Source organism: Gavialis gangeticus, unplaced genomic scaffold, assembly GCF_001723915.1.
Source record: "Gavialis gangeticus isolate Ggan-Ray unplaced genomic scaffold, GavGan_comp1, whole genome shotgun sequence".
Taxonomy (NCBI): Eukaryota; Metazoa; Chordata; order Crocodylia; family Gavialidae; genus Gavialis; species Gavialis gangeticus.
In genome coordinates this window covers 67,925,225-67,949,388 of record NW_017729033.1, presented here as the reverse complement: position 1 = coordinate 67,949,388, position 24,164 = coordinate 67,925,225, and the positions used below count along the sequence as shown (strand labels likewise).

General features: G+C 41.8%; 2 protein-coding genes across 4 annotated transcripts in view; one reads left to right on the top strand and one right to left on the bottom strand.

The window, feature by feature from the left end:
* Window positions 1–11,058, top strand: part of CORIN (corin, serine peptidase) — a 313,652-nt gene extending 302,594 nt beyond the window's left edge. For all 3 annotated transcript variants that reach the window (XM_019526369.1, XM_019526368.1, XM_019526370.1), the window contains 4 exons: window positions 155–329; window positions 5,677–5,948; window positions 8,751–8,884; window positions 9,350–11,058. In XM_019526369.1, coding sequence (XP_019381914.1) covers window positions 155–329; window positions 5,677–5,948; window positions 8,751–8,884; window positions 9,350–9,532 — 764 coding nt within the window. In that variant the 3' untranslated portion in view covers window positions 9,533–11,058. The remainder of the gene's footprint in view (window positions 1–154; window positions 330–5,676; window positions 5,949–8,750; window positions 8,885–9,349) is intronic.
* Window positions 11,059–21,229: 10,171 nt separating this feature from the next.
* Window positions 21,230–24,164, bottom strand: part of ATP10D (ATPase phospholipid transporting 10D (putative)) — a 63,822-nt gene continuing 60,887 nt past the window's right edge. Inside the window, exon 22 of the mRNA XM_019526407.1 lies at window positions 21,230–21,792. Within this exon, the coding sequence (XP_019381952.1) occupies window positions 21,558–21,792 (235 nt within the window). The 3' untranslated portion in view covers window positions 21,230–21,557. The remainder of the gene's footprint in view (window positions 21,793–24,164) is intronic.

The window sequence follows — 24,164 nt, the reverse complement described above, 5'->3', positions numbered from 1 at the left end:
GTGTTAAAATGTCGGGTTCTGTATTTTTATGTATTTTATGAATTTTTCCCAGGAGAAGCCCACTGGCAATATTTTTTTTTCCAGAACATATTTTGGGGGCCATTGCCTGCATCATAGTATTGCATAATGAACTCTATCATTCCTTTCTTTTTAGATTGTGGCCATCGTCCTGCAGCTCGTATGTACAAGAGGATCCTTGGTGGCAGGACCAGCCGCCCAGGACGGTGGCCATGGCAGTGCTCTCTGCAGAGTGAGCCAAGTGGGCACATATGTGGCTGTGTTTTGATTGCAAAGAAGTGGGTCTTGACAGTAGCCCATTGCTTTGAGGGGTGAGCAGAGCTCAATCAGTTTTACTATTAATGTGCAAATTATTACTTGGATAAACAACTTCCATGCAAAAATATCAAGACTTCCAATAAGCATAGTAGCAGGTTATGAACTTGTCCAAAGCAACAAATAATATGGGCTTGAAAATGGTGTCTGATGCTGATGGAGGGAAAATGGTGTAGCTGACTCAGCTGGGAAACTCAGAAAAAAAATTTCACCCTCTTTAAATGACATTTTAATGTGTCACATATAGTTGCAATAGACTGATAAATCTCACTGAGTGCCAAAATAAAAATGGCTAGGAACAGGTGGGCAGTAGTCACTGTTATATATCTATTTAACAGTGATTTTACACACGTGTGTGTGTAATCTCAATACTTCTTTGAGGTACTGAAGTTTCCTTTTCTAATGTTAAGAAAATTATATGCTACCTCCAGTATGATTGTTACCATTAAAAAGACAATATTTACCAATAATTCCTACCTTCTGGGACCTGAGCTTCCATACCCCAAGGATTTTGAAGACTAGAGTGCCCAACATGCATCTTTGAGATCAGATCTCAATGGCTTTTTAATGCTAACCAGAGCACCTTTTTTGAAGAAACAATGTTTGGTCTTGAAGTTTATCATCTTTACTTTATTTTGCACCACAATCTGTTAATTTAGCTTCTAAAGACAAGCAGAGCTGTGTCACATCCATTTGGTATGCTTTTCCCCCAGATAGTGTTTAAGGACATTTCTGCTGTACTGTTTCTTTTGCTGTGTATCACTAATGGGTGACACCTCTCTCCTGTGGAATTCAGAGATGGTTCTGTGCTGTTAATGGACACTCCAGGACTATGCCCCACCATTCAGGTCATGGCACTAGGAAACCAGCCCCTGGGTTGGTTATTTCTGTTTCGTAACTTTATTTTTTGTGCAGTAGTGACTTCACTTCAGCTTTTAGCTTCTTATACCTTTCCTGAAGTGTAAAAACACCAGGATATTGAGGGTCTAAACCTCAGGTTCCTTTGGCACAGCACCTCTAGAGCAGGCTCCTTCTGCTTTGAGTCACATAGGTATACCACTGGACTCTGTTAACTCATTGTGGTGAGGCTCAACCAAGAACATGAGGGAAAACCACTTCCAGCCTGCTTATGGATAAACCTTGCAAACATAAGATCCCAGAAATGCAAAAGCAAGTTTTCTGAGCAAGTTATGTGAAAAATCAAGGCTTGAACCTTTTCCCTTTTACCTCCCCAACCTCAGGGGCTCATTGCTGGGTCTGTGTAACATAACTAGGAATGGGTGAGCAGGACACCAGCCACAGGCACCAACCAGAATGGACCCCCACCCCAGGAGTCTGCACTGTGGCGGTGGGAGCAGCACCCAGGCACAAGGACACCATGCTGCTGCTGGGGCATGGGGGTTTTTGGGTTTTTGGGGGACAGCCCTGTATTTCAGACCCTCCAGTGTAGCTGCTGTTGCTCTTTCTTTTCCCCACTGTCTATTGCCATGGTGAGAAGAATTGGTGGCACTCAGCACATGGCAATGAGGGAAGCAGCGGTGACAGACATAGTAGGGGGGCATGGGAGTGGGACATAAACTCGTCAGATTTGGAAAACACTGGTCCAGGGTGAAAATCTTACCAGTTACCATTGGTGACATGTAGGAGGTGCACATGCACCCCCTGAGATTGGCAGTGCATACCCTGAGGTTGGCTGTCACCAACACTGCTGGCAGCACCTGCGGGTGGTTGCTGCTCGTCACCACTCCCCTCACCGCCAGCATCTGTGGGTGGTCACTGATTGCCGGTGGCTCCCAATGGCATCTGTGGTTGGTTGCTGATCGCTGGTTGGCGCTCACCATCCCCCCTCACTGCCAATACTGCCGCGGCAGCCTGCAGGATCTCCCTGCTTGCTGCCGCCACTGTCTGTGGGCACTCACTGTGCTCCCCAGCCGCAGAGGGCACGTGATGTTCATGCCAGTTACACCTCTGCAGGGTCTTTTTTCCTCAGCAGTGCTTTCTCTCTGTGCCCTGTAACTGTCCCCCTGCACAGTTTCTGGCAACTCATTCAGCAAAGAAGTCAAACCTTTTACAAGGCACCTAATAACAGTGGGGGACGAAAGTATTTGGAAAAAGTAGCTTTCCATTCCTTCACAGAAGCATCATTTAGGTAGGAGGGACTTTTGGTTGGTTCCCAAATAATTCCTTAAATTACCAAGCATCTGCTTTATATGGTGGGAAGCTGTATTCTGCTGTAGTAATTAAAATTCTGCTGTAATCTTCCATCTAGTTCTGTGATTCACTGCCTGCGTACTTCCTGTTAGTGATGAGTGAGGAGAGAAATGTGAAGCAGGAGACATTTTTTACCTGATAATTTTCTTTCTGTTAGCAGCTGCTTTTCTTGTTCAGCCTGCTCTGACAGCCTCTGTAAATTATTTGTGAACAACTGATTTTTTTTTTTTTTTTAAATCAAAGGGGACAACTTAAACACAAGTTCACTTCATGGTTAGTTGATAGAATTTGACAGCATCTCAATAGTTTTCATTCATTGCTGTAGTGTTTCTACAGCTTTGCAAGAATGTCTCAGCGACACTGGAATGCCTTTGAATACAGCAGGTAAGAGGTGTCACCCATTAGTGACAAATGAGGAGACAATCTAGTAGAAAGAAACCTCCCAGTCTGTAGATTTCAGGAGGACTTTAACTATTTGAAGCAGGTCATTTATTGCTGATTAGAGCTATACCACATAAGGGAGTACCTAGAATGTTATGTTTAAAAAAGACGTTTTCATTCCAGATCCCAACTATTCCCAAATTTTTGGGAAGACAACAGATTATTCAACTTCCACACCTTAAACCTTAAACTTTCATTGAGGATTTACAAGAAATGTGTTATGCTCCCTCTGCTGGTGTTATAGTGGCATTGATTTATAAGCCAAAAGATTTTAGGTTGTTAAATTCTTTAAAAGTATACTTTCATACATGACAGTAGCTATTCTCCTTCCTTAGGTGTTTGATAATACTGCACTGTTATAATGATGCATGGGGAGGTGGGGGTTGCAGTTTATAACTGCTAAGTTGTTTTATGGTAAATTGTACCAATTCAAAAAAAAATGTAACACAAATATTTTATGTGTTCTTGGAAGTGGAGAATATGTATTATTTTATCCAAAGACTTGTTAGGTAGAAACACTTTAGCTAAGCTTGTGATGCAGGCTGCAGTGTGAGTATCATAGCCATTCAGCAGAAAGCATTATAACAAATATGGGTTTGATACCTTTGAGATGGGAGAAATGTCGTAGAACACATCATCCATATGCTCTTCAGTTACTGGAGTGAAATGCTGTATTCCCTGGGGTTTGAAATCCATTGTATAAAAGCATCCAAGATCAAAACTAAAATACCAAATAATTTTTCCCTGCCTTTGGACAATAAGTTCAAGCTGTGAACTTCCTTGCTCAGGGCTGTTTTATTTTCCTTGCTCTATGCTTGTAAGACATGCTAGAACATAAATATTCTTAGTAGTTTGTTATGAAAAATATACAAAAAAGTCACAAACTAGTCATGGGAATAAAAGGATAATTGTAGCCTGAAATGTCAGCATTTGCGTATCTCATTATTTTATGAAAATAGCCTTTATTTTGCAATCAAAACTCTTAAAAGATGATTAAAAACCACAGTCTGGTTGACCGCTGGGGAAAAAAGCTGTTGTTTCCCTTCTTATCTGTAGCTTTGATTAAGCCTCAGCATCTGCAAAGTTTGCTATGTTGTACAAAACCCTCTTCAGTCTGTTGTGTAAATGCTGAGGGTTCTTTTATTTTAAGCCACAGGGAAGTCACAGAGCCTGTGACTTACCACTAGCTCTAATCATGAGATTTCACGCCCTTATCCTTTTATGGCTCCATTCTTATGCGTCTCAAATTGGTTTGATCTTCTTGATTCTATTGTGTTTACCTCCCCACATGAAAAAAAATCCAGATATCAAAAATGGAAACATGGAAATATGCAGTCTTGGGTAACTGTCTAAAAGTCAAACTGACAAGTGATCTTCAGCCTTAGGCATTTTCAGAGCACACCTGACAAGGGGTATATACAAACATTGTAGTTAGATAGCTCTCACCAAGGTTAGAGTGATCTAAATGCCCTGGTGTGCAAGCAATCACAGGGCTTAGGTCACCCTAAAATGGCACACTGTATCTAAAACTAGTTCTCATCTGAGGTGAACTAACTTTAGATCAGCAAGGGGTTAACCTGACTTAGCAAAGGTTAACTCAGCCTACTGAATGCATTCACAGCACAGCCCTGGGGCTGGGAAAGCCCAGCCACTCTTAGCAGTCCATAGTTCCCAGGCTGTGCTGTTTTTACATCTCTGTTGACCCTGACCAAACTATTTTTAACACCCTGGCTAGTCCACATCTGATCTGGGCAACACCCCTCCCACCATAGACCTGCTAGGCCTCCCCATGTGATAAAAAAAAATCTCTGATTCTTGACTTCTTAGTATGCATTAGTGGCTAGATCTTCATTAAGAACTTTAAAGTTAAATGTTGGGTTGTTTATAGAAATCAATTAGTAAAAAATAACCAAAGTAGTGCATTATCATGGCCTCATACTATAAGATACTGACTGAACGCCTTGATTGCAATGGAAATGGGCACTTAGCACATCCTGGGGTAAGGCCATTGCATTTCATGAAGGGCCATACTTGCCCATCCTTCACTGGGCCATATATAGACTGATGTCTAGCCCAGTGGTTAGGACACTCACCTGAGATGTGATTTCATATCTCAACTCCAGGCCATACAGAATAGAGACTTGATTCCATGTTTTTTATCTCTAAGATGGTAGCCCTAGCTAGCAGGAGAGAACCTACGTTTTTTGTTCTTGGGAGCAACCTATTGTGGGACTTTGGGTTGAACTAGGGCTCTGAGAAGATTGTTACCTGTTGGGGATGTGGGGAGTGGGGGAGATATTAGATCAGCACTTAGATGGCTTTGCACATACCCACCAGGAGAAACTTATACTCACTGGTATGGTAACAAGTGGTTCTGAGAATGGCATTGGTGCTTAACAAAGCAGATACACACCTATGAACTTTGGAAGATGTGACCCTAAATTCATTGGGAGGAAAGCAATACAGTTAGTCCCAATTTGTATTTCCCTACTGGCTTTGTTATCTTTTTGGAGTCACAATCCTAAACACCTACTAATAAAATTCATTCTGCATTGTTGCTCAGATCTTAGTTTTTAACATAGATTCTTAAAGTATGATTTCTATTTTTTTTTTATATAGGACTACTTATGTGAGACAGCTGTGGCTAAAATAACTTTTTATTTGAATTTAATGTTTTCCTTTCTTTCAAAGGAGAGAGAATGCTGCAGTTTGGAAAGTGGTGTTTGGTATAAGCAATCTGGATCATCCATCAGTTTTCATGCAAACCCGACTAGTGAAGACTATTATCTTGCATCCACGGTATAACAGAGCAGTGGTTGACTATGATATCAGCATTGTAGAACTAAATGAAGATATCAGTGAGACAAGTTATGTAAGGCCAGTCTGCTTACCAAGCAGGGAACAGTTGATTGAGCCGGATACCTACTGCTACATCACAGGCTGGGGACACATGGGCAACAAAAGTAAGATGAATACTTTCCAGATTTTTGGAGGAATGTGTTAATCTTCTACTAACCTGATCAAATACTTGTTTCCAGTTTCAAATCATTTTGCCTACCTTTAATTATACATTTGTTATACTTTATGTATCAGAACACTCATACAAAATCTTTGATTTTGTGATTTTAGAGCCTAATTTTTCAATAACAGGAGCCTAACTCAATATAGTTGGGCATTTAGACAAAATAGCTGGTTTTCCAAAAATGCTGAGTATCTAATAGTTCCTGTTGAGGAAATGCTGTCATGGCTAGTCAGTGGCCTGATTTAAGATGCATGTGAAGCTATCCTGAGAGTATGTGAAATGACCAGAAGATGAACGTGCTCTTAGCTGAGTGCAAAGCTTCAGGCTCAAGCTTTCTTTTGTTGGCTCAAGAAATAGGTATTTTGTTGACACATTTCTTCTTTGTTTCTTACAACTTTAGGGTCCTGTGATAGTAGAATTTGTATTATATAAATCTTTTATTAATAAAATAAATTCACACACAGCATAAATAAAATATTCCAGCTGTCCTTTCACATTCTATTTAGTGCACCTTAGATGGGGAAATGTCTCCCCCCTTTTTTTTTTTCTGGAGTTATTACCAGGGGAAATGTGTAAATCCTGAGCTCTACAGACAATGAGCTCACTCCCAGCATTTTCTTGAATGATATTTCACTTCATTGGCAGTGGCAGGCCCTCAATTCAAGGATGATCTTTACCATGACTCATTGGAGATGGTTCTTGAGATGACTTAAGGGTCTAATCCTTGAGCCACAGAGGGTCCATCCACAAGAGTTTCAGGTCTTCCCACAGGGGAGAGTAGTCTGAAGGCTGAGATTCCTCTCCTTTTCCTTCCTCCACTGTCTCTTGACTTACCATGGCCATATCAAACATAAGGCAACATCAGTCAAACCATTCCTTTATATAACTGAAAATTAATTTTCTACAGCTCAGAACTCAGAAGTAAACATCACTGGGCAAGCTGCTGCAGAGCTCCACAGTAAAGTTTCAGCAGCAACCCATGCTGTCCTATTAGGTTGCAGTAAATTAACAAACTCCGCTGTAGGATACTACTTGTAATTACAAGTACTACTTTACTGCAGTGATCTTTACTGCACAGCAAAGCAGATGTAAATGCTGATGGGGCTGGCTAGGGCATGACAGTCCTCCAATGTGGGGACTGCCTTATGCCCCAGCCAGTCCCTCTGTAGCACAGTGTTTTCCAGTGTTGCCACAGATTTCAAAGTAACAGGTTATGAAGAAGTGTAAAACTGAAAGTATTCATCTTGATTCCATATTGTTAAAACTATAGTGGAAAGTACTTTCCAATCTCCCATCAGATTTGAGTGGTGGTAATGGTTTACAGTAGGAAACAACCTTGCATTAGCACCTAAATGGTCTAAAAGATCTTGTACCTCTTCATTCTTAGATATACTGTGTCAAATCCATCCCCAAGATCATTTTACTTTTTAGGAGCCTTGAAGCAACTTTCCATGCATTCTAGCAGCACTATAACAGGGTTTCTAAAGGCTCTTTATCAAATCCACTCTTGATTTAGCCAGTAGAGGTGAAACATAGAATCAATGAGTCGGAAGGGACCTAGACAGATCATCTAGTCCGACCCCCTGCCATGGGCAGGAAGGAGCACTGGGGGTGGGAGGGGTCATAAGACTCCAGCCAGGTGCCTATCCAGTCTCCTCTTGAAAGCAATTTCTCTGAACTGAACATGCACTAACCCCTTGTAACAAGAGGGCATCCTGGGGCCAGTCAAATCGTTGGCCTACCCCCTTGTCTCAAGGGTAACCATCCACCTATCTTTTACTCGGGCTCCGTGCCTGGCTCAGGATTCTCTTGGTCCCCTTAATCCCATTGCCTGAGGAGCCTTATATCTAGCTCCCTTGCAGACTTAAAGGCCTACCCCTCTGAAGCCTCACATCTAATTCCTTAATGCAACTCAGGACTCACAGTAAGCCTGGAAGCTGCCTTAGGTCCCTTCCTAACCTGGGCCCTGCCTCAGGACTCTCAGTGAACCTGGGCCCTTGTTTTGCCTTCAGGGTGTGCTCCCCTAGCCTTTCCCTTCCATAGGGTTGCCCACCCAGGCAGTCGTGGGTGAGGCTTTCTGGCACCCCATACTCACCCTCCACTGGGGAGGGCACAGGAGTGTCATTTCCTGGAAGCTGCCCTGCCACAAGCAGCCCCACCACATCTAACCCCAGCAGGGTGTAGTTTTAGGTCATGCCTCAGGACCAGGAGCCTTCACCTTCCCCATAGCTCCTTCCCTCTACCTCCAAGGCATTATGAGCAGGAGCTCCAGCCAGGTGATGCACTCTCCTCAGCTGCTTGCAGCAGACCACTGGCCATGCTGCTCAGAGCCCTGTTTTTATAGGAAACAGCTTGGCCCTGTTCCCAATCAGGCAGTTGTGCTTGATTGGGAGTGCAGCCACCTGCAGATTGCTCTGCAGTCTACTCATGCCTGTGTAAGTATCAGAGCACAACTTGTGCTCTGTTACGTCCCCTACACATGCACCTCTGACTCTGGGGCTCAAGCAGTTTGAATACCCATTGGTGGCCATTCAGAAACTACTACTGTTTCCCTGTATTCTGAGCTGAGGAGGAATTCTTTCTTACTGAGCATGACCCTTGTTTATTTAATAATTTTTTATTAACAGACCCTTTTGAAGTAATATTTCTGTCTCTGTAGTAGAAAAATGTTTCCATCTCAGACAGCACTAAATGAATTATTATAAGACAATACTCAGATTAACACAGAATCTTTTTTTTCCAGTGCCTTTTAAACTGCAAGAAGGAGAAGTTCGCATTATTTCCCTAGAACAATGTCAGTCATACTTTGACATGAAGACCATCACCAGCAGGATGTTATGTGCAGGCTATGAGTCTGGCACTGTGGACTCGTGTATGGTAAGCCACTTTCTGGGTAGAAACGCGAAACTGACTTTTTTTTCTTTTTATAAAACAGTCTAATAATGTATGTACAGGATGCTTGTTGAAATACAAAGGTGACACAATAGCTTAATGTTCTTGGTGTCCATTTCTAAATAAGTAATCATACATTTTTATGGTGCAATAAACTTTAAAACGGATTATGATCTGTTGCTTGGTGCCTCTTAAGAATTGATTTTTGTTAATTAATTAAGACTTTTTTTAATTGGTGTGAATCTTGAACAGCTAGTTTTTTATAAATGTAGCAACCAAACTATTACTGGAGAGGCTTGTATATTCTTATGTGGTTGAACTGATAAACCAGATTTTTCAACTGAGTTAAGTTGAACTCATACATCCTCTAGATACTCAAGCACAGCCTTCATCGTAACAATACTGATTACATGCAGCCTCCATAGACTGTATTTTTCTCTTGAATTGCAGGGAGACAGTGGAGGCCCTCTTGTTTGTGAGCAGCCTGCAGGACGCTGGACGTTGTTTGGTTTAACATCTTGGGGCTCTGTCTGCTTTTCAAAAGTTTTGGGACCTGGAGTTTATAGTAATGTGTCACACTTTGTTGAATGGATTGAAAGACAAATATACATCCACACCTTTCTACTAAACTAACTCCAGATGTGTAGAGTTGTGCTGACTGGCAGAAGGCAAAGATCTTCAGCTCTTGAACATTCAAGATTTAGCAAGCAAGAAACTCAGGAGAGTTCTGAGCTCTAGGTGTTGTTGACATGGAGCTATGGAAAATGAAATATAAGTGAACTGGTAAACTTCTGCCACTGAAGATACCTTCTGGGTAGGTCTGATATGTTTGTAATCCTTTGACTGCCTTTAGCTGTGTTGTGCTACCATTCTAAGCACAACAAAAAAAGGCTTAAAGGAAGATTTGGCCAGTTTCTGCCTTTCAGACCTCTAAATTAAGCTGTAGCACAGATTAGCAAACCTATAAAAAGATCCACTTAGTAGCACATACTGTTTCCACCCACAATTCTTGCAATGAAGAGTAAAGTCAATACATTCACAGCAATGATGCCGAAGAGCTATGCTAGCAAGGGAGATCTAGGCATCAAACTGCCACTTTAGTTGCCTTAATCTAAAATGGAATACCTGCCTACTTCTGGAGTTGTCCAAGTAAAGTAAGTTTCTGCCACTTGGCTGGCACAGAACTGCGTACGTCTTGATAGCACTGAGCAGCTTGGAGCCTCTCTCATGCCTAAACATTATCAGTGTCCCCCTACATACTTTACCAGCAGGGGATGAACTGGTGATGAGTTGTCACTGCCACCCTTTTATCCAATTGCTTAGATTACTCAACTCGAATGTGGGAAACCCCAGTTCAAATTTTCACTGCCTTCAATCCCCATCTCCCCTTTCCCAGAAGAGTGCCCTAACCAACAGGTTGGGCTTCTTAAATTTCTTTTTGTTGTTTCAATTTGTTCTTTAAGTTGTTTCTCAATAACTAAACATTCTTTGACTGAGATGGAGAATGATTTCATAGCTGGGTAGGTAGAGCACTTACATGAGGAGGAAAATTTGGATGCCAGCCTGCGCCAGATGTATAACTAGCAAAATTGGCACCCTGGGTGGAGACCAGAGAACACAGGGGTGGTGGTAAGATGCTGAGCAAAAAAGTCTACTGGAGACTCAAAGATCCAGCTGGTACTGCCATGAAATGTTCTCCCCACACACCAGCCAGCAGCAGCTGCTGCTACCACACATGCTTCCCATCTACTGGCAGCTGGGCTTCCCAGGGGCCACCATTTTGGCAGTTCCCTATAAATTGATGCCTGGGGCAGATGTGCTGCTCTCCCACCCTTAGTTATGCTACTGTTTTAATGCATGTTTTGTATCCAAAGCAGAAAAGGCAGATGGAGCACGCTCCTTCAGTGTGGAGGATCCTGGGCTCAAAACTAGTCATGTAGAAGGGGTATTTGAACTTGGGCTCTCCATATCTTAAGACAGTAGTCTTCTTGCTGTCTTAAATGAGTACTGTACCCATGGAACTATTGTGCAGCCTAAGCAATTAATGGCAGAAGAGGACCAATGGCTGAGAATCCAAAAGTGGAGATAGCCACTTCCATCTTCCAGGGGTGAAGCATTTTCTATAGCCTAGCTCACACAGATCCCACTCCGAACACTGAAAATTAAGTTTCAGTGATACAACCTTTAAGTTCCCTTTGTGAATCTAGTCTGAGGTCTGCAATAACATTATCACTTCTACTATCTCTAGCTTGCCCCCTGTAAGCATAATGAGACCTTTTCAAGAATCCATCTTTTGTAGAATTCCCATATATCTGGTCAGTTCCTCCAGACAGCTGATAAATGGATGTTTCAGATGCTGTCATACTCCAATTAAATAGCATAGTTCAAATTACTGCTATAGTTACATATTTACCTCTAAAACTGAGCATCTCTCTTTTTGATGCACTTCAAATAACAAGTGAAAGACAATGCTCTTTACCCATGTCCACTATATTCATAAAAAATAATATATATATTGTCCCAGGCTTTAAAACTATATTTAAATTGTTATCAAATTACAGTTGTACTTTCAAGAACAGAACCTGATGCCTCGATGGTCATTTTCTTTTTATAGCGTGGGTTTATGCAACAGAAAATTATATGTATTTCTCTCCCCTAAACTGCAAAAAAAGAGAATTTACTCTTCTCTAAATTTCTCCAGTTGAGGGCTGCACCTAATCTGTGTGACATGAGGTAGATTACTGACATCCACATCTTGAATATGGTGGTCTGGAAGTTACAGTTTCAGTACCCTGCTCTATCTTTATCCCATGGGACTAGATTCCTGACTGATGGGAACTGTTGTAGCTTATTTAAGGACCTGTGTTGGTTTAAAACACCTGAAAATCAGGCCATGGCTCTGTAAAAGGCCATTTGACCAACATACAGTAGTGGAGAGAGCAGAGCTGCATGTCGTTTTATGAAGTACAGAATTTACAAGATTTCTCTTTTTATCTAATTGAAAAGAAAAGATGCTATTGTAACATGAGCAGCCTGTCCTGATCTTTAATTTCACCAAATTATGTTCTTAGAGTTAGCTTTGAATAGTGAAAAGCACGGAAACACTTAGGACTATTTTGTGCGTGCGTGCGTGCGTGCGCGCGCACGCACACACTGCCAAGAGATACTATTTGAAATAATGTTATTATTTCCACACTAGTTAATTGGGCCTTGCCCTGCTCCAAGTTTTCAAGCAGCTGCCCCAGTGAAATAAATGGTGAGCTGTGCTTAGACTCTGGCACCACTGAATGCAACCATCTTTGACAGAAAAAGGATGTATTGAACCATATCTTAAATGGCTTTAGAAAGAAGCAGTATTTTTCCCCCAACTATTTCTGCCACAACATTCCATGTAAAAAATATATTTGTAATTTTATAAATGTATTTTTATACTGCTTTTTCTATGTGTGCACATGACAATATATGTAGACTCTGAAGTCAAAGTTATTCCTCCTACCCATGTATTAATTGTCTCCCTTGTATTCTCATACCTATGACAGTGAGAATTATTCTTCATTTCTCTACAAACTGTAACCCCTTGTAAGGTGGTAAACGCATTTCTTGTTTTACTCCTGTCAGCTGCAGCTCCACATAGAATTAATGGTACGTGAGCCAGCTAGATGTATTTATATCTAGTCATACTAATAAAAAAGGACATTAATTTTACAAATACTGTCTGAGATCTAAAATAAATATGGTTTTATTCTTTCTGGGAACTCAGTGGAAGGTGGGGATGCATTAAGAGATAAGAGGCAAGATGACAGCTTTGTGCAGTTGAGCTGGGTTTGTTTCCAATAGTTCTGAACCCAGATTTGCATGCATGTATGGAGTTGTTTGCAACCCCACTGATAACCATTGCAATGCTGAATTGTTTTCAGGTTCCGATTAAACATCTTCAGTGTAGTCTGCACCTATGTTTACATACATGAGTACATCTGTATCACTTACAAAGTGTTCAGAAACTGCTCTTGAGAACTGCCCATACATCTGCCCCAACTGCAACTCCTGAGATCTCTGCCCTTAATAGCAGAGGTAGCTTCACCACCTTTTTCCTAGGTTTGGCTTGAGCAGCATAGGTAGGCAGGATATGCCAGAGAATGCTGGCTGCCCAAGAGAGATGTGGAAGCACTATAGATGTGTACTACACTTTTCCCATACAGGATATTAATGGGCAGCCTGAGTATAACTCCCTGCAGTCACTTTGGATTAATTCTTTAATGGAAAATTGAAAATGAAAACAAACTCATATAGGCTAGGGCTAGACATTACACACAAACCAGTTGAAGTGATCAGAAACTTTTTAAAACCTGTAACCTAACAGATGTTCAGTGCACATAAACCAGTTTTAAAATGGCTGAAACTGGTTTGAGGTAAACCTGGTTGGATGTAGTATCAGGCTTAAATGATTTGGGTCAAACCGGTTTATGCAATGTCTGTCCCAGGCCCCTTGCTTGTTTAAGCTAAACCAGACTCCCCCAGCATCCTAGCATGCTCTCTGGGCTGGGTGGGGCTCCACAGCAGAGCTGGCCCCTCCCCTCTGTTCCTCAGCTGCAGATCTGGCAGAGATTGCAGGCTGCTCCTCCCTCTCCCCCCACCACTCCCTGCTAAGCAGTGATTCCCCCCATCCCCTCTGCCTTACAGAGACACCTCTCAACATTAGCTAGCAGACCACATGCTGGCTACAGTCTGTGCTGTGGCAGACAGGACAAAGGCAGAATCAACAGGTAGCTGGTAATGTCCCTCTGTTGTTTTCTTAATGGGGTTATAAACACTGAGTTAGGGGGTGATAAACACTGTGTTATCAATTCCCTGCTGGACTGGTCAAGGGGGTGGGCAGGGAACCCTTCCCTAATCAGAGTGTCCTGCCAGGGCCTCGCTACACCTCCCACAGCTCAGCACTTTAGAAGGGAAGGGAGGGCTGCTCTAGCACCCTCTGGCTTCTAGCCTGAGCCACTACAGGCATGTGCCTGTATTTCTGGGATGTCTGTTCTTGTCTGTTTAGTTACAAACTGATTTAGCCTAGCCAGGTTAGACTAACCTGCAAAAATTGAATCAATTCAAGCTTTTTGAATGTCTGTCCCTAGCCATAATTTTATCTGAATAGATATTTCTATATAAATGTATCTGTGTACATGAAATCCTTCCATCTTTTTATTATTTGGATTTCTGGATTTGAATCTACTCAAGTTGTTTCATTAACGCTGTCTCTTCTGTAGTTTACTGAAAAGCTGTAAGGCTGCTGTTAATTTTTATATGAGAATGCAAGGCTAAAGCTAATACTTTGGTAGCAGTAACCATTCATTTCACCGTAATATCACAGAATAAAAATACCAGGCTAGAAAACTGGCTTGAGTGATTTTCTCTGTGTTTTACTGCTTGTACAACTGGGGTATGAGCAGTGGACAAGTATGAAGACATACTGCCATCAGAAGTTATAGTGAGACAGTTGGTAAGAAGATGATGGCCATTGGTGCCATATGTTCAAACTGTGTTGCAATGGTGAAATCTGGCTCTGTGTGTGTGTGTGTGTGTGTGTGTGTGTGTGAGGGGGTGCACACCCAGATTAGTTCTATGGATGACTGAAACTACAGTCAAACTATATCCTATGTAAAGAACAAAACTTGCTGTCATGAAGAGACATGCATTAAATGAAGGGCATAAATGACTTGCCGATCCGCAAACACTTCTTTTGTTCTAAGAAATATTATAGTGGCTGTGTCTACTGCTGCAAAAATTAAGGTTAGCTCCCTTTATTCAGATATTTATGGTATAACTCTAACATTTGCTCTAGAAATACTAATTTTGAAGGTCAAAATACAAGTGGAGGTAGATTTACTTGTATTCACAAGCTTTTAAAGCCACATCTCAAAATAGAGTGATTTACCAAAAAAGAGGAAGAGAGTTTTGTGCACTTGTTATGCCACGCAAAGAAACCTCAAACAATGAATTTTAAGGGTTTATTTTTTAAATTAAAAAATCCAGATCATGTCTACTTGAGTTACTGCTGGAAAACAATAAAAAACCCAAGGAAGTGGTGATGTCCAAAATACTAACTTAAGCTGCTAAGAAATTTTTTTTTAGTTAAATTGTTTAAAATACTGTGCATGTGTGTTTTGGGGAGAATTTATTGGATGTCTGTGGCTAATTAGCTTTTATAATAGAGAAAGCCTCTGATGTTCGCCAACCTCATTCCTTCAGCTAGGGTGTCGATGCTGACAATAAAACATCCCTTATAATATCCCATGGTTCTATAACAAAACCAGGGAGGGTGAGCTTTTACATTACTAGTATTTGTATGGAAAAAAAGTATTTTAAATATTTTTAATATCTCTTATGTTCTAATTGTAAGATGGTTAATAATTCCTCTGGAAATAGTCGTCATAGAAAACACTGGCTTTTAAGGTTATGTTACAGAAAGATTGTGTACTTTAGATATTTCTGTGCAATGCCTTTGGGCAGATGTAATTTTACACCATTATAAAGGTGTTTATTTTGGCATAATATATTCTTCTGTCCTGCTATAAACACCTTTACACAGGTATAATTATGCCCATGCTATGGTATTGTGTTGCCTTAACTATAGTTGAAGAGATGCACAAATTGTTTGCAGCCCAGAACTGTACATGGGTTGAACCTTTAACTGCCAAAAATTGTTGCTATAGGAAGAGCTTTAAAAATAACTGGAGAGGAGGGAAGCATCTTTAGATTTCATAAGAAAAGAAATCCCACTAGAAACGTATTAATTCTAAGCAGTACTCATACTTCTGTTCTTAAAGCATCTCTTTATTCTAATGTATTAATGATACACTAAAAACACAGTGCATTTATAATAATAGTAAAAGGCAATTCTTCCTTAGGGACTTTTAGAGGATCTTAAAAAGGAATCCCATTTAAAGATGCATCTTTCTCAAAGAGGTTAGGTTGTCTGTAAAATAACTTTGTTCTCATAAAGTAACATGGACTCTGTCAACATCATGGAAATCAGATTCCTGTGAGTTATTAAGCTTTACTGGGATTTCCTGGTAGCAAAATTTGTCCCCCTGCTACAAATTTTCAGTGCAGGGCACATTTTAATGTTCTGGGCATGTGGTTTGTGGCACCACAAAGAGGTTTGCGGTATCACAAACCACACATGTCTGTACATCTGGATGCGGTCATTTAGGCTAAGTATAGACAGTCATAAAGCCAGAGGCTGAATTGATTCAGTCTTTTCAGGTTAGTTTAAACTGCAGAGATTAAACTGAGAATCAACTGGACAGTCATTCACTTTTGATTCAGGAAATGCAGCCACATACCAGAAGATGGGGGAATGCTAGACCACGACTCTCTGCTATGTAGTTCGCTTGGCCTGTGTGTTCACTTCCTTTTCCTGCTGCCCTTGAGGTCTCTGGGATTTGCAGTCCAGAATCAGAGCAGCAGGACTCTGCAGGGCTCATCAGTTCCTCTTCCTGGTTTCAGGTTCCTCTGGGATTTGTATTCCACAGTCACAGTCAACAGTAAGTTTTTAGTAGGGTAGGGCAGCTCTGTACTAGAGGAAAAGGAAGTTTAACCCCCCTCCCTGGCCCCAGACCCCAGCCATGGTTTGCCCGGGGGGGGGGGCAGGAAGAAGGGGAATGTAGTCTGTGCCTGCCCTCCCCAGCCCTTCTGTTCTGGAGAAAACAGCCCAGCCCAGGGATGGAAAGCGTGCTAGGATATGCTGGAGGACTCTGACTTAACTTGAACCAGGAAGGGGTCTGAGACATAAGTTTCATAAACTGGTTTGACCAAAATCAGTTAGGTATCATACTACATTCAACCAAGTTTAGCTTAAACCAGTTGAAACTAGTTTATGTGCACTGAACTTCTGTTCTGTTACAGGTTTAAATCAGTTTCTGATGACTTAAACCAATTTATGTGTAACTTCTGTCTCTAGTCTTCAGGTGTCTACAGTAGAAACGTGTACCAATTTAACTATGTGGCTATAAACATACAGGGGCTTGGTTTGCCATACTGAGTTCTAAACTTCCCCATCTGAGGTTAGACGAACTGCCTGCTCTTATCTTTACTGTATGCTCCTGGAGTGAAGAGAAGCTTCAGACTTGGGCCCCTGGCGGATATGCAAGTAAAGGCACCATGGGATCTGATGTGCAATCCCCACAATGGCATCTCCTGCTTGACCACATGTGCATGGCAGGAGGCGTGACTGTGGGATTGAGTATACGGTCCCAACATGCCTTATTGCCAGTACAGGGGGAGCCCAGGATCATGATTCTGAGCTTCCCCTGCACTGGCAAGTAGCAAGCTCCTGTGGCTGGGAGCCCATGCCAGAAGCCCCGTCAGCTGATCTGGTGTCCCAACTGCGGAGGTGCACCACACACCCCTGAGGCTGGGATCCCCATCAGCTGACAGTGTCTAGCCTTGGTGGTAGCTGGGAGCCCAGATCAGCTGACGGGACTCTCAGCCACGGGGAAGCACCCAGGGCTAGGAGCCCCAGCCTGACCACATGTTCAATTAATGTTGTAATAGGAACCAGTCACAAAATTATTTTTTGTGTAATAACTTTGTGGCTTATTTTTTGTTTTATCAGGCTATTCATTGCATTAACATGTGGCTGGGTAACAATGCTAAGACATGATTAACTGTAACGTATGCCAGGGGTGTTGCTGCCAGGGGTCTGATCCTGCTTCTGTAGTATCAGTGGCAGCACGTGTAGCCCGTTTTCTACAAATGAAATTGCTGTTACTACATTGAAACACATCTGTACTTTCTAAGGCTGGATGAACTGACTACATTTTATAAGAAACTCAAGCCTACTTTGGTCTCAGTAGTGTTTCTGTCAGCTTGCATTATCTATACCACCCATCATACCATTCAGCAGTCACAAAAGTCTTGTTCTAGGCCAATATTTGCCTCCTTATAACATGTATGTGCTGTATCTTTGCCTTTATCACAATAAATGCTGATCACAGGACTAAATGCCTTGGGCTAAAAAAAACCCTTATCTGATGGAAAAGATTTCTGTTCTAAGTTTTTTGTGTCCTGTATGACAGATCAGATTTTTAAAGGGATCAAGGCATTGCTTGGCCTAATCATTTGATTTGTTGCTGTTTTCTTGCTACAGAATTAACCATGACACCACTTTCCCATTCATTTCTTGAAAGGTCTGCTCTTAATTGCTGTCTACCTTCTGAGAAGGCAGTTAAAAAAAACGTTACTACTAACATGTGGTGACCTGAATTTGTATGAACTTAGAATACCCTTAAATGCCAGATAAGCAGCAGCTAGCTCAGACCTCACAGCGTTTGTTTAAATTCATCTGGGGGCCTTAAAAGATGTGGACTAAAGTAATGTTGATCAATGAAGTGGAAAACTCATGCTTCAGTTACGAGACAGAGCTCTTCCCCCTCCCCATCCCAAAAGACACACGCACACAAAATAAACACACATGCTTGGCAATTTGCAAATATAACCCTTCAGATGGCAACAGAACAAAAAATGGGCTCAGTGCTAACAATTTATTAGTAGCTACAGTTAGTGAATTGAACTGTTTCAACAGGTGCCAGTGGACTGTCATAATTCCTTGTATTGCTCCATGAGTTGGCTCATAATGAAGCTGTACAACAATAACTAAGAAGGTATTTGAGTTGATGTACCTTAAAAAACCCCAGTATTTTAGTCAACCTGGGCTGAAACATATGCCCACGGTTCTCCACCCACAGGCCCCATTGCTAGGACCCAAAAGATATTTAGGCACCTAATTCCCAAATCTGTTCCATGCTGCTGGATTTATTCCTCATTTCCAGCACCCTCTATAGATGTCTAGGCTGTCTCTTACAAAGAAGAGACAGTAAAGGCAGCTGGAATCAAGGAGAAGCCTGTCTAGCTGTCTACTAGAAGCTACTATTTTAGAAGAGCAGAAAACAGAATGGATGGCTTCAGGGATTAGATGGCTGCCAGTGAGACTGGGTAAGCAAATCACTAGCTATAGGGAACTAGGTAAAGGAGAAGGAAATGTAGCATTGGCCAGTACAGTGCAGGATGTCAAGTCAGTGTAGGAGGAAAGGAGAAATCAGGCAATAGAATATAAATTAATGGGCAATGTTATGGTAGAACAATGTTCTTATGATAGACCATGATTCAGGAAAACTTCATTACACAGGAGAGCTCTTAAATGAGTGCTTAACTTCAGATCCCTTGACTAAAAACTGACTTGTGCACATGCTTATGTATGTTCCTGAATGAGAACATATTCCAATGGTAAGCGTGTTATTAAAAATCAGCCATAGGTAGAAAACAAGCATTAAACCAAGGTCTAACAGATAAAGCTAAGAGCATGTTTGCTTTTAGGTACAATTGCTCCTATTATTTTTCTTTTTCAAAGAAGACATTGGTTTGTTGGAACTGGTGGGAAGCTTCTCTGGAATAGGGGTGTCAGAAGTATGGCTTGTAGGCTGGATCCAGTCTGGCCTATGGTGCTGTCTCCTGCAATGCAGCATTTGCTGGAACCAGTACATGCAGCACGTAGAGTCTGTCTGGCATGGGCTGCATGTAGCATGGGGCTGGTTTGGGGTGCCTGTGCTAGATTGGCTCTGCATTGTGGATCTGGCCTCAGACATGGGCTGTCTGTACCAGATCCAGCATATAGGGCTTCTCCAGTATAGGGACCACATGCAACACATGCCTCAGACTGGCACTGTCCCCCTTCTCCAACTCAGCAGGCTGGATGAGTTTGACACCCATGCTCTAAAATAACTGTCCTCCTAATTTGCCAATCCCAGAGGCTCCTGAAGTTGCAACAGGAGATGGACCTTTTTAGCAAAATGATGGTGCTGTGAAGGGGCAGAGTCCTTTAATGCATCTCCATTAACATTTTCCAGGAAATCTGTCACCATTGACTTCATCAGTGACAATATGATGGGGGCAGCTTTCCCAGACAATGCTAGGGAGATAAAGTCTGGTCTAGCTGGATTTTGAATAGATCAGGAAGAGCAGGATTTATTTATCTTCATAATCCAACCAAACTGCAACCACAATCCAAGCTCCAACCAGCCACAGGAAGTCAGAATTACTCACATATTTCCTGTCCCCGCCCCCCCCGCAACAACTTTTCAGAAACCTCCTTCAGTCAGTTTTTGCAAAACAGCACCAGGCTTACAAATATCCTGCTAGCAAATTAATAAATCCTAAAACAGCAGAAATCCACCCATACCTTAGATAGGTAACTGGTGCTTATGAAGCTAAAGTTAGCCATGTAAGTGGCATCTGGGGACATGTATGTGGATTTTAGATCCTACTATCCTCTGTGCAACAAACTTCCCTTCTGCGTATGCTGAGAAGGGATCTGCTTCAGCCACTTAAACTCTGCTTGTGATTCTGTTCCACCCAGTAAAGCACATAATCTCCACATAAGGTCTTCAAATAATAGTTGCAGGAATCCACACCCTTTCCCCTATACCTCCCAAGAGGTTGCTGGTTGTAAGTGCTTGTGTGGAAGTGAAGGCATTCATTTCTGAGCACTTCCAGGCTCCTGTCTCAGATCACAGGGAAGTGCCACTTTAAATAAATGTTAGAGGGCTTAGGATGGTTGCTGCGTGGCCTGTGCCTCAGCATCATGGCCAGTATCAGGTTGAGAAGCCAGAGGTCATCCAGTTGCAGGAGTCAAGGGCATGATGCTAGAACTAATTTCTCTAAGGGAAAAATCGTAACAATAAACATGTCTGTCAGCCAACTAACAGATATCTGGGAATTAGTCTTGATCCAGGTGAAAAGGGGGCTCAGGTGATGCTATGGGAGGATGAGAGCAGGGAAGAAAGGACATGAAAAAGAGAACGATGCTTCTGTGGGCACAGGTGAAAATGGCCTTGCAGGGGTTAGTGATGAAGGGGTGAGGGAAAGGTTTAGGTATTCCCAGATCCTGGGATATTTGCAGGTAGTTGGCAACACTCTCATGGCCAGTCATTAGTGAGAAGCAGCTGCGCACCACAATGGCATGACTGAGGCCAGGCAGGAGACTCAGTAGAATGGGAAGATCTTATTTTAATTATTTCCACTTTGTGTCATGGCAAAGACCTAACTGGAAACCGAAGGGAGACTGAACTGACACCCATGAGCACAAGAGGACTTGTGTCAAGCACTATCATGTACCAGAGATGGTGCGAGTTTTTTAAGAGCTGATTTTGGTATAATGCTTCCACCCATTTATATCTTTGTTCAACAGATTACTTATCATACTTAAAAAAAATCTTCTGAAGCAATCTGTGCCTCACCTGGGTTAATGGGAGGGAAACAAAGCCAAAACACAGACTCCTAAGCAGTGCAAAACACAACTGTTATTATTCTTGGATTCTTAAATTGTTAACAGTCTGGCTTTGCAGGATCTGTTCCAACATCCTGTTCACACAAAGCAGAAGTCGCACCTGCTTTGGTTAGAGGAATTTCAGTGTTGCTATCTTCCAAACTAAACTCCAGAGCTCCGGCACAGGCATTATTAGCTCTGAATGCTTCTGAATAGGTTTCCTTTTAGTAGTTCAAAAGTGCAGCTTGCTTGCAATTCAAGCTGTCCCCAGGCTTATCCTGAATACCTGATAGGAAACAAGCCTCCTTTGTAAACTGTCTCTTGGACTGGTCTGAAAAAGGTGTCTTAGGCATTGGCAACATGTCTGACATGTTGGTGTTGCCTTTTCTCTGATGCAGCATCTTCCACAGAGCTGGAACGCAAAGAAGTCCCCTGGAAATCAACTCTATGAGCCACAAAGCAGTCATCTTTCCATTGTTTAATTGCTTCCCTCTGCTCCTCAGGTGTCAGTCTGTCAAGGTGCTTGGCTCTCAGTACCGGAGAAGGAAACAACGTCCCTTGGAGAACTCTGAACAAATACCTAGAATATAACCAGTGTTTCACATAAGTCCTTCAGAAGCAGATTCAAATTGTTTTCAGCACTACTTAAAAGGCTTGAACAGCAGCACTTAGAGACAGGAGAGGGGGCATTCTGCTTTGTACTAAGTATGCAATATACCTGCAATCTCAAGGCTGCAGTAGCTTAGAAAACAAGGAAGTCTATCTCTGCTGGTATACTTTTGCACACAAATAATGATGACTGCAATTTTGCATCAGAACAAGTCAGGGTAACAGTTTCCAAAGTGCTTGACACAGAGGTTGTGGAATCTCCTGGAGAGGTTGTGGACTCTCCATCCTTGGAGGTTTTTAAGACCTGGCTACACAAAGCCTTGGCTGGAATGATCTAGTTGGGGATGGTCCTGCTTTGAGCAGGGGGTTGGACTAGATGAACTCCTGAGGTCCAACCCTAATTTTCTATGATTCTATTGTGGAAAATCAGACCTAATATGTACAAACACTCTGTTCTTCAATGGAAAACACTCATGATGAAGCTGCACAATAACTAGGAAGGTATTTGGGACACCAGCAGGAGTATTCAAAATATCTTTTAAATTCTCTTTGTTGCATGTGTCATGGTCCTTAAAAGGATAAATAAGTGTGGTATTGAAGGTTAAGCAATCCAAAGATTTAGAGGCACACTCCAAAGCCAAAGCATGACTCTGGAACAGAACTTGGCATAATATATTTTTTAAATTGGCCATGTTGAAGGTTTAGCTTGGGTAATGTTTTCAATCAGGGATTGTGTTAAGATTTTCAAAGGGCTCTAATGAAAGTAGACACTGGATTGCCAGTGATGCTCTGTAGAAGATGGGTACTCAACTACCTTCAACCCTTTTGAGAATCTTAGTCTCTACCTAATCCGTCAAAATTATGAACATGGTTTAAAGTCACAGAGAGTGATGAATTTCAGGCCCCTTGTAGGATTTGATAGGAATAAGCAAGAAAAAAGTATATGTAACAGTTATCCCATGATGTAAACAGACATAATTCTATTTAATCACTTAACTAAGTGAACAAAAGGGTCTGTATTAGGCAGAGCTGATGTAACTCTTGTGGGGTATTGGCACTGAGAGACTGAAACTCACTCAAAGAACCTCATTTATAAATCTAAATGCTCTGCATTTAATTAACCATGAAAAATACACTCCTAAAAGTGGAATATGTATGTGTTTGAAATAGTCAGTCAGTTGAAAGCATTCTTCTTCCAAGGCTCTTGCAGTTACATAAAGAGTCTTTTTTTACATTAAAAACAAAACAAAACTGAGGACTGAAACAATCACTCAGAATCAGGCACAGCACAGGGGGAAAAGAGTGTGGAAAATTCTTACACACCTCATTTTCAGGCCTGTATCTCCCTCTGCCAATTCAGCTGCAAAACCTGAGTCAAAGTTGGCAGTCATGGGCTATTATGCATATAAAAATACCAGGCTGATAAGGTTGTGTTCTGAGGTTCAATGACTGAGACTCACAAGGGGGATTTTGGTGCTCAACTGCCATTAGATTGTGTGTGACTAAGTCTAAAATTTAGATCTTCAAAACTCCAACCTAATTCTCAAAGCACCCTAATTTCCCAGGTGCTCATTTCTATCAGTAAAGTGCCAGAGGAGACTAATTTGGAGCTCTGAAAAGTGTAAAATATCTTCTGGTTTAAATTTGAAGGGCAGGATTTAGACTGTAGCCTGTTATGGAAATCTTGTATTTGCATACATCTACCTAGATCCCTGGCACATGTTCACTTAAAGCCACCATGGGATCTGGTTCCCAATCCCAACAATTGTGTCTCCTGCCTACATGGGAGGACATGCGATTTTGGGATCAGGGATCAGATACCAATACAGCCCTTTCTAGTTGCCAGTGCAGGGGAATCCTGGGATCATGATCTTGTGTTTGCCCTTCGCTAGCAAATAGAAGATTAAATGTCCACAACCCAATGTGACCCAATGTGGCCAACAAACCAGGTACTGATTGTTGGCTCCAGCCCTGGAGCAGTTCTGAAAGTGCCACACATTTCATCTAAAGTGCCATATGAACCAGCCATAAAAATGTTCTACATCGTATGTGAAACATCTTTATGGTTGGTTTGCATTTTTATGGAATCTTAAATTGGCTGTACATTTTAATGTACGCCTTGCCATTTATACCATAATTAACATGAGTAATCATGGCCCATGTGTAACACCTAGAGGGGCCCCTAGTACAGTGACTCCTATTTTTTCATAAATAAGCTGGGCAATATTCTTTATACTTTTAGTTCTTGTATAAGCTCTTCCACAAAGCCAGATTGATTTATAGGTAGGAACATATTAAATTTGAGGTGGCTGTCTGCTGATTTCACAGGCTGGATATAGGGCC